The following is a 10966-nucleotide window of genomic DNA, read 5'->3' on the forward strand; positions in this document are numbered from 1 at the left end:
TGTGTCTGGGGCGGCCGGGCCGCACTTCGGCGCTCGGCGGAACTGTGGAGCGAAAAGCCGCAAGCAGAGCGGTGCTGAGGAGAGGGCGGAGGACTCCAGGTTGGCCCGGGCAGCTGTTGCTTAAGCCCCGTGTGTCCGGCGTTCGGCCCCGCCGGTGGGCCCGTGAAGCTGCCCCGCTCATAACCGGGCGCCGCCTCAGTGTGGGTGCTGCCCCCTGGGCTCGCTGCCAGCCGGCCCCGGGGGATAAAATGGGTCACTGCCAGTAGAAACATCTCCTGGGAAAGGAAAACCTGAAGCCCGTTAAAAAAAGTCTAAATCGGTGGCAAAAGGAGCCAAACAGTAAGCTGTTTTGTCTAGAACGGTTGTTTCAAATCTGTGGGTAGGATTCTTTGGCCCTTCCTTAAGAGCTGCAGAGTATTTAGTGTTTGCCTCAAACTGCAAGTAATAAATGAATCAAAGTAGATTTCTAGGTACTTTTCATGTACTTGCACTTTTTTCCATCACTGGCTATGATGACTGGGGAATGGCATGATTTATGTGCTTATTTCCACTTGCCTGTTTGCATAAAGAGTATTCTTAAATACTAAATGAAACTCATCTGTAACAGTGATCAGAACTGTGTCACAGTAAAAACTACTGTCATTCCTAACTTGGAGATTTATTTCAAAGCTGATGTTAGTTTTCTGACTTGCATTCAAGGTTGCTAAACATCCTAAAATGTTCAAGCTTCCTAAGCTTCAGTACAAAGATATTCTTCAAAGCTACTGTGCTGCAGTAGGTCTCTTCTTAATGGTGTTGCTGTTGTCCTTTTGTAGCGTCGTTCAGCAAGGAGAAACTTCACAACCTTTCGAAATACAAAACTGATTCCCATGGAAACATCCTCATCTTCTGATGACAGTTGTGACAGTTTTGGTTCTGATAATTTTGCAAATACTGTAAGTACAGTACAAGAACAAATAAGATCATATGTGCTGGACTAGTAAAGAACTGCAAAAATGTAAAGCTAATAATGTAAGACTACTTGCTCTGCTTATGTTTTTGTATAGTAGTTATAAACCTGTTCTATATGCTGTAATTTCATTTCACTCTTTACTTGTGCTTCTAGGTGGTAATTGTTGGAAATAGATTAGCTATCAATTCAGGCCTTTGATATGTCACCTAACCTAATGTACCTGGTAATTTACAGCTGTGGTTCTAAAACCCCTTGTGAAACGCCTTAACTTTTTTCTTTATTAAAAAGCTATTTGCCTGTACTGCACATATAAATGTTAAAAATTTTCTGTACAACTTAAAGGATATTTGCTTTTTGTAGAAATGCAAATTTAGGTCGGATATTAAAGAAGAACTGGCAAAAATATTTCATGAAGCCTCTGATGATGAATCTTTCTGTGGCTTTTCGGAAAATGAGGTTCAAGATGCATTGGTAAGACAGTTGATTTTTGTTTGCTATTTTATATTTAAATTCTTATACATTCTTAATTGGAGAATAATGTCAGCTTCAACTTGAAGTTCACTGTTTCAGAAGGAAGCATAATTTCATTTAGTAAATAGTCCAAGTAGCCAAAGTTTAGTTTTCTTTTTGTCTCCATGAAAAGCACTCAAGATATGGAGCTTTAAAAATCTGCCATAGGTATTTTGAAATATACATCTTAAAACTGTCCTTGCTGGGTGTTACTCTGTTGGAGCCTAACATTTCCGGTTTCCTCAATATGAAATGCTAGCCTAGCCCATGGACTCCAGCAAGCTTCAGAAAAATTCCTGTGTCTTGACATGCAGTCAGACCTCCACTCTGGCAGTGTAACAGGGAATGCTGAGCATCTGTCAGCAGTAGAGAAATAGTCATAGGTGGTGAAATCTGCCTTCCTGCTTTTCTTTGACATCCATTTTATTGCTTAAAAAGATCAGTAGTTGATACTCGGAAGAGAAACTGAAATAGTACCACATTTGGCAAAACAAGGTTCATCATAACTTCAGCACATGCTGGGAAACGACTAGAAAAGAAAAAAGGCTAATTGGAAGAAATCACATCTGAGTTAAAACACAATCGTAAAGATAGTAAGTAGGAGACAAAGCTGGAGTAGATAAATATAAAAAAAGTCAGTAACTACACATAATGTACAACCAGAATCACATACCTGCTTAGTAAAAACCCTGTGTAAATAAAAATGGCCATTTGATGTCCATTCTTACTGCTGATCAAAGTAAGACTGTCTTGTTGTGTCTAAAAAGAAAAATCAAAGCCTATTGCATAATGAGCTTTTAACTAAATTATGTCCTCACTGAGCCATTGGTTCTTGAGAAATTTGTAAGCAAGACATCTGAATTTGAAGATTAGAAAATACTGGGATTTTATTCATAATTATTTCATTGGTTGGCTCTAGAAGGAAGTGTCCTTTTTTTATCATTGATATGGTGAGATGACTACTTGATAGCTTACAGAATTGGGTTTGACCTTGTGCAGACAACTGCATAGTGGCTTTTTTTACAGCCAAATGCTAGATGTAGCAAAATGGAGCCCTTTAAAGGCAGTTCTCTTTCTCATACACACGAACTGCTTTTGCTGTTAGATCTACAAGTGAGAGCTAAGACTGCTGCAACTGCTGCAAATACTACACTCCCTTTTCTGGTGTGTTTGGCACAACCGTGTGCGTCTCCCTGAGAGGTTTTCATCCCTGTGTCCCCTGTCCTTTCCTCCCCCTCCAAAATACACTAGGACTGGGTGTCTGGATTTCAGCAAGGTAGCCTCTTAAACTACTCCTAGACAAAATGTTGTCTGCTGTATTTAGCTGCAGAGCAACTCCCCTGGATTTACATGCTTCCATTTTGGTTTGTTAACAGAAATTGGAATCAGATTCAGATGAGAATGATGCAAGTGCTGAAAGTGAGACCGATCAGAGAGGGCAGAAATGCTCTGTTCCTCTGAAAGTGGCCATGAAGTTTCCACCTCGAAGATCAGAGAGGAGGAAGGGTGGCATGGAACCTGTTCCTGAAACACCGATGCCTGCTCTAGATTCAGACTCTGACACTGAAGAGAATGGTGCTATGTTTTTAGAAAAAAGAGCTTTAAACATAAAGGAAAACAAAGCAATGGTAAGTACTCTTATGTCTTCCTGTGGACTGGCCCTTTCCCTCCCCCTCCTTACAACTCTCGGGGGACCTCTGTTTAAATTCACTGTAATGGGAATTATGTGAATGCATTAAAATGAATTTGCATTCCTAAAATATAAATCTGATACTTTATATTCACTGGCATATGAAAATCCATAGGCTGCAAGCCTAACAACATAATAAGTTTTGAGCATTTCCAAATTACTTGCAGTCACTAAAACATAAATAAGACATAAATGCAAAGAGTTGAAGAATGACTGCATTTCCTATAAGTAATTGTACTTTTAGCCAATTGCCCTAGTAGTCTGTAATAGCACATAAATACCCTTTTAAAGCTCTGCTTCATTTTTCTCTCTCTTGTTAGCTTGCAAAACTAATGGCTGAGTTGCAAAATGTTTCTGGTATCTTTGGTGGGAGAAAATCGTTGCCAGCTGTCAGTCATGTGAGTATAAGCTTACTGGATTTGCATTCAGATTTCTAAGAGTCAAATTCTCACATTACAAAGCAGGATTCTCAATGTAAAAACGTAATAAACTGTGCAAATCAAAGTCCAGTTAGAATTTTATTGCTTCCTAAAATGGGTATCCTCATTGTGTAATTCTCTTTTGATTTTACCATGGTACAAAGCAGAACAGATTGATTTGTAAAGGTTAAGTGTCTCCACAGGCCAGTAAAACCAAACAAGGTGCTGTGTAAATATGTGTTTATACAAAGGCTGCAGATAAGGGAGGGCAGCTCAGACCTAAATATTCTGTGAGTTTGGGGCCTTGAAAAACACCTGGCATTTAGCCCAACTTTTAAGAAGGTTGGGTTGTGAATCAGCAGTGTAATGGATTTTACTGCTGATGTATTTGTAATTTGGGTGAAGATTAGAACAACCCTGGAAATCACAGCTCCTCATAGACACAGGTTCTGCTGCTTTTGACTATTTCTCAGTGACTAGCAGAATGCCTAACATGAACTTGCTTAGGATCTTCTTACATTTGGTTTGCTGACTGGGATAGACATGTCTCTCTCTTTGGAAAAGATGAGAGGAGGGCATCTTTAGGGGAGGAATTCACTGTAGGGTCAGGAGCTATCTGTGTTGTCACGTGTTTCATTAGGGGCTTTTAAACATTAGCAGGGACCAAAGCGACTTCCAAGGTGTTCACTGCCCAAATGTGCCTTGAGGCGGAACCCAGACCGGAGTTCTCGGCCTCACACAAGGTCCAGGTCCTTGATTGAAGGCCCTCCTACTCTTGTACCGGAAGAGGAAGAAGATGACCCATACATCTTGGTGAGAAGAAGAAAGATGTCTGATGAATACCTGGAGGTATGATGAAGATCTAGTTCTCCTGTTGTAGGTTGTGAGGGTGGTTTTGTATGAAGGTTTCCCTTCAAGAAAATAGCGATTCATAGAGAGTTGATGAGGTTTATCAGTATGCCATGGCCTTAGAAGAATTAAAAAAAAAAAAAAAGGCATTTTGTATGTGCTCTCCATTTCCCTTTCCTTGTCCTTGAAAAATCACTTCCTCTTGCACCCCAGCAGGAGTGAAGCAAGATCAGTAGCGTCACTGCACCCTGAGGGGGACAGATCAAGTAAAGGTGCTAAAGCTGCATCCATATCACGTGTCTGTACAAAGTTCTATTATATCTTGCTTATATATATGATGGGTGTTTGAGACTTCAGCATTGCTGTGAAGATCCTCGCTTTTGTAGAGTTGTTGCTGAAACTAATACTGCAAGTATTGCGTCTTTGCTATTCAGCATGAAGCCCGTACTCCCAGGAGGGGTCACCGTGGTGCCATGGCTTTTCCACACGTCGTGCGCCCAGTTGAGGACATAACACCAGAAGAGCTGGATAATATCTGTGGATCTGCAAGCGAAAAAGTATATAACAGGGCCTTGGTAAGTATATTCCAGCTTTGTGAAATGTGTACTTAGTGAAGTAATTTTTTTTGTTATTCTCTGTTTGTGTTTTAGCATCAAATAGGGTACACTCCCTCTCACTGAGAGAAAGGATGTGATTTTGGGGAGAAATATGTCTGGGATCTTGAAGTGTCCCTTCTTATTTTTTCCTGAATTTGTAGAATGCCCCTTACCAAGCCAATTAGCTTGATTTCACTCTTGAACAACTGTCATACCTAAGTGATTACGAGACACTGAAGATGCAGTATCAGAACAGTCTTGGTTGAAACTTGCAAGGTGGCTTTCTATTTCGGGTCACTGCCACTGAGATTTTGTTCAATGCTTTTTTTCCCCCTATCTAAAATGCCATCTTAAATGTCTCGCTTGTTTTTTTGTGTTCTAGGGATCCACCTGTCATCAGTGTCGCCAGAAAACCATAGACACCAAGACAAATTGTCGTAACCCTGAGTGCATGGGAGTGCGGGGCCAGTTCTGCGGGCCCTGCCTGCGCAACAGATACGGGGAGGATGTCAGAGCAGCACTGCTGGACCCGGTAGGACAGTGCTCAGTGGTGCTTTTTGTGCTTGACTTCCACAGCCAGGGCTATTGGTCGCTGGCAGCAGTGGTTTTAACAACTGCTTACAGTGCTGTAGTACCTAATGCACTCCTTGATTCACCCTGAATCGTCTTGCAAGGTGGCTTTCTATTTCGGGTCACTGCCACTGAGATTTTGTTCAATGCTTTTTTTCCCCCTATCTAAAATGCCATCTTAAATGTCTCGCTTGTTTTTTTGTGTTCTAGGGATCCACCTGTCATCAGTGTCGCCAGAAAACCATAGACACCAAGACAAATTGTCGTAACCCTGAGTGCATGGGAGTGCGGGGCCAGTTCTGCGGGCCCTGCCTGCGCAACAGATACGGGGAGGATGTCAGAGCAGCACTGCTGGACCCGGTAGGACAGTGCTCAGTGGTGCTTTTTGTGCTTGACTTCCACAGCCAGGGCTATTGGTCGCTGGCAGCAGTGGTTTTAACAACTGCTTACAGTGCCTAATGCACTCCTTGATTCACCCTGAATCGTGGAACTGTGTTGTGTAGCGCTTGTTGTATTTACTACTTTTGTAGTTTTAATTGCAGGAGTAAAGTATGAGAACAGAAAAGCAGCCAGAATATTCTTGTGTTTAAGCATCAAAATAGTGTTCTCTTTATCTCTGCATTAGTGCTTAATGCCCTGGGGAAAGGAACTGTATTGTGGACAAAGTGCTGCTGCTGTGGGCTGTGATGTGGGAGTTAAAACAGAGTGGAATGCTTCCTGTGGTTATGTGCAAGGCAGGCAATGGAGAGCTTAATCCCCTACAGACTGAGGAATTTGTACTCTTGTACTGGTTTAGACGACTTTCTGCAGTGCTGATGTTCACTGCAGAACTCAGTGTGTAGCAGGGCACCCTCCTAAGCGAGTGTGAGCTACATCTGGCATAGCATCTCAGCTAAAAGGGCTTCTTGTTGTCTCTCTTCTGTGTAGACATGGAGGTGCCCCCCATGTCGTGGAATCTGCAACTGTAGCTTCTGCAGACAGCGAGATGGCCGATGTGCCACCGGTGTCCTGGTCTATCTGGCCAAGTACCACGGCTTTGACAATGTCCATGCCTACTTAAAAAGGTGAGTGTGCCATTGTGTCAGTGATGTGGTTGCATTAAGTGGGATAAGCATCTCAAAAGTGGGAGAGAAAAGATGTCCACATCCTAGTTTGCCGGGTAAATCTCAAGATTACTTTGTGTTGCCTCCAGAATCTGAGATTTTGCCCTATGATTTTTCTGATAACACTGAATTTTACCTGAAACAAGTGATATACTCACTCTGCCTTTTAGCTCTCAACCTCAGTGTGTATTGTCAAGGCTTCCACTAATTGGTCCAAAGAGTTTTCAGTGTTTTGCTACAAGCTGACTCATGTTTTTACTTGTCTTTCAGTCTGAAACAAGAGCTTGGAATGGAAGACTGAAGCTGTGACTGCCTTTAAATTACATATTCTTTCACCAACATAATATTATTGCCTGCAGTGAATTGTTTAATCAAATGAGATTACAAAGTGCCTTCTCTGCTTCCCTTTCCTTTTAGGTAAAAAAGGATAAAAACCTTTCATTTATTTCAGTATAAATCGTACTTGGGAAAGCTGTTTAGTGCAGGTCTTCACCCACAGGCCATTGTTTTCAGACAACTTTGCAAATCAGATAGCATCAGTTCTTTTTAACTTCTTTTTTTTCTTCCTGAAAGGAGATGGGGCTTTAAGCCATCCGTTTCACTCAAGCAGCAATCTATGCTGCAGGTTTACTTATCCTCCAAAATTGGTTACAAAAAGATAGAGATGTTTTGAAAACTTGGGGTGGTTTTCTCCACAGAACAAATCAGCCAACTTCTGCAATACAGGCACTTCATGACCAAATGGAATTGTAGAATTCTCTGAAACAACAGCATGTTCTTAAGTTCAAAAACGAAGCTCTGTACGTCGCAGCTGAGCAGTCTCCAAGCACTAATATTTGATTTTATAGAGTACTAAAAGTTCACACTGGCTATTTCAAGGGAGATTCTATGAATTAAAAAATGCAGTAGATGCTGTTTGACCTGGCACTTTCTGTTTTTGCTCAGATGAGAGAAGGCCACTGTTGAAAGCTTCCACAGCTTCCATTGCCTACTGGTGACAGTGATTTGAATGTACTGGTATACATTGTGTAGTGACCACTGTCTAAAACAGGATGTTCCATGTGGTAAATTACTGTTTTGGTGGACTCTGTTTTCCCTGTTCCTGCTGCAGCTGCAGAAGTGCTTTGCAGAGTCAGCAGTCGTCCTGGGGAAGAGGGATGCCTCCAGACCAGGGCTTGGTCAAGTAGAGGGGTGGCAGCTCGTGTGGCTGTTGGCCATCTTTGCGTGGATGAGAGGTGGTAACTTGTTTCGTTTGGTTATCAGGAAAACAGGCAATGAATGTTTCTGTATCTGGCTCTTTGTGATTGTGGAATGTTCTTTCACATGACATTTGTGAAATGTAAGTACAGCAGAAACAGAGCTGAAGAATTCTGATATGCTAAGCACATAGGGGTCTCCTGTACTCTGTTGTAAAAAAGAAGGTGCCATGAAAGTTGAATCCAGAGAACCACCAAGTTTGTAAATGTGCTTAGTTTTGTTATGGAAACTACTGTATAAGCTTTGTATAAGGTTTAGAATGTAATGCTATAAATAATGTACAGTTGAACAGTAGAAGAATCACCATGGGTTTACACTTCTGTGCCTGTGCAGTATTTGCACTGTGTGTATACAAAATGATCCACAGTTCATACCTTTCTGGGAATTGCATCAGTGTGTGTGGGAGGGGAGGAGAGAGGAATTTAGAAACAACAGATATTTATGTCTCAGACTTGAAGTTCTGTTTCATAAATCATCTCTCCTATTGAAAATCTCTTGTCCTCTCTTTGTCTGTTTTTATAGTGTGAATAGCTGTGCAATCTGAGGTGTGGAGAGTGCTCTTCCCTCTAGGTACATTTTGTGAAGAAGGAACTCATTTTAGAAATACATGTTCTGACAGATAAAAGTGGTTGGTTTTTTTTTCCCTCCTAATTGCTTGGCTTGCCTTCTGATTGCTAGAGTGTGAAAGTACTGTGCTAAAAGCAGACCCTTGTGTTATATTACAGAGACTGCTGTATTTAGATTTCCTCAGATCTACACTGTTCTGTACAAATTTCTTTATTTTGAAAATAAAAATTTTCAATTTTAGAATATTTTGTCTCTGAACTGGTTTTAAAAAAAGCCTGTTGGAGCTGTACTTCTCTTTTACCACTTTCAGGTGAACTTATACTGCAAAGTAAAGGACTTGGTTGTTCCCATCATACCTGGGGGATCAGTGGGACTCTGCCATCTTATAATCTCTGGCCCTGTGTTCCTGAATCAGTCTTGCTCTGATATTCATGCTTGGAGTGAATTTTTCAGTACCTGGTGACTAAATGGTGATGGTCAGAATACAGAGTGCTTAGTTCAGGCTTAGCGGAGGCTCTAGGCCAATGTGCTGTGTGCTTTACCCTTCTGCTTTTTCTCTACTTGTTTTTAAACCAGATGCCTACATCCTGAGTTGACAAGGATGAGCATCAAATTTTGGACATGAGTTGGAGTAATGTGTGTGCCATTTAAATTTATTTATCTATTTCTTTTACAAACAAGCTCTTAAGTAGCCTCTCAGGAGCTCTTTCCTGGAGAGAATTACCTGAGGGGTAATTGATTGCATGCTGATAGTGAAGACACTTGTGCTGCTTTTGTGCCCTGGGTCTAGAGACAGGAGTTGCATGAGGCCGTGGCAGAAGGTTGCACAAAAAGCTGTAACCTTCTGTAGTAAGAAGAAATGGGAAAGAAGTGATCCAGCAGAGTGGCTGAGCTGTCGCAGATACTCTTTACTGGTAAAATCCTCACCTTGTTACTCTCACCTAAAAGCTGTCTTTGGTTGTGCCTGTCATCACACTTCTTGTGATGTGAGAACAAATTCATATTTATAAATTGTAGAGGATGTTAGTTTGTCTAATCTGGTGATTTTGAGGTGTCTCAATACCCCACTTTCCCCAGGCCCCTCTACCACAGTTACTTAAGTGCTGTTGATGTGGACCTGAAATACAGTTTTAACAAGCTCATGATTTATAAGCTCATTGAATGAACAGCGTTTTAGGAGACTGGAGAGGAAAAGGTCCTGTCAGCTTTGAAAACCAAAGATGTGTGGAAATAGAGTATCGCTGTGTAATGAAGAACAAAAGAATGAAGCTCATGTGTGAGGTAGAGTGACTACTGATTTATAATTGAAAAAGGCTGCATGAGTTGACATTCCCTCACTACTCAGCTTTAGAGCCAGGTGATCTTGTACATAGGTCTGAAAAAACTTTTTTAACCTGATATATAATAATTTAGAATGACTTTATATTACATACTGATTAAATTGGTAATAAATTCCTTATTACCAGAAGATTTTCTTAGGCTGGTATATACTAATATATATGTTGTTTGCTTTTTCCCCATTCCACTTGCTTTTTAATTAAGCCAAACATTGAAGCATTAGGTCTCTTCAAATTTTGAGAAAAAAAATTTGTCTTCCTTAACAATTAAGCTTTTTTCATTATATGTAAGTTAAAAAGCCAGTATGGCAGTGTTGCTTCACAGGCTGAAGCATACAGTAACCATTGCAGAGCAGCATGCTTGGCTACTTAACCAGTTATATTAGTGTAGGGATTGGAATTTTAACTTTGGAAAGTACCCCTCTTCCTTCCTAGCCTCATGTGCTGATATACCTTTATTTTGACTGCCAGCAACCTTAAAAATACATTTTGAAGAGAAAAGCACAGAGATGATGGCAACATACCAAAGCATCATCATCATTTGCTGAGGAAGGCTAATGAGATGAAAAAGGGCAAAATGGTGGCATCTGGTTAAAGAATGACTTGAAGTGTTTCAGGGTGAGAGAACTCAGCTGACTTTGAAACCATCTGTAATACACTGTGCATCTGGAACTTCTGCCAAGAGTCACCCACTGGCCTCTGCTGGCATCATCCAGTTTGTTCTCTTCAGCCTTTTGTGAGTGCAGCTTTTGCATGGCTAATGTGAGCTAGTGGGGAGATTTGGAAACACTGCCTACTGTTCTTTGAGGTTCTTTACCTCTAAAGCAAGTCAGTAAAAAGATAAAACTGTCAAATAGAGGCTGACCAGTCTATGGGATCCTGAACACCAGCACCCAGATAATGCTGAGCTTCATTGTAGACACACGTGAGTGTGTGGGCTGCAAATGCCAAAGAGAGAGGACAGCACTACACCTGCGTGACTGGGTCTCAGTGTTCTTCAAAAGAAAAAGCCTGGGTCTCCTAAAGACCCCACAAGCCCTTTGGACCTGGAAAATGGTAGGGGAATTGTATGTTTGAATTAAAAAATGTAATGATCAGCTCTAGAGGTAGAAGTCC

At 41.2% G+C, this 10966-nt stretch overlaps 1 protein-coding gene across 2 annotated transcripts; it reads left to right on the forward strand.

Moving 5' to 3' along the window:
* Nucleotides 1-8758, forward strand: CDCA7 (cell division cycle associated 7). Of its 2 annotated transcripts, none has more exons than XM_031058232.1 (10): nucleotides 1-99; nucleotides 816-935; nucleotides 1313-1423; nucleotides 2839-3090; nucleotides 3473-3550; nucleotides 4229-4420; nucleotides 4855-4995; nucleotides 5399-5548; nucleotides 6514-6650; nucleotides 6960-8758. In XM_031058232.1, the coding sequence occupies exons 2-10, from the start codon at nucleotides 870-872 to the stop codon at nucleotides 6988-6990; spliced, it is 1158 nt and encodes a 385-aa protein (XP_030914092.1). In that variant the 5' UTR covers nucleotides 1-99; nucleotides 816-869; the 3' UTR covers nucleotides 6991-8758. The 2 variants fall into 2 exon arrangements, with proteins under 2 accessions (XP_030914092.1, XP_005415925.1); XM_005415868.3 differs by having other exon boundaries at nucleotides 4232-4420.
* The last annotated feature ends 2208 nt before the right edge of the window (nucleotides 8759-10966 follow it).

The sequence above is a fragment of the Geospiza fortis genome, unplaced genomic scaffold (genome assembly GCF_000277835.1).
Source record: "Geospiza fortis unplaced genomic scaffold, GeoFor_1.0 scaffold112, whole genome shotgun sequence".
NCBI lineage: Eukaryota > Metazoa > Chordata > Aves > Passeriformes > Thraupidae > Geospiza > Geospiza fortis.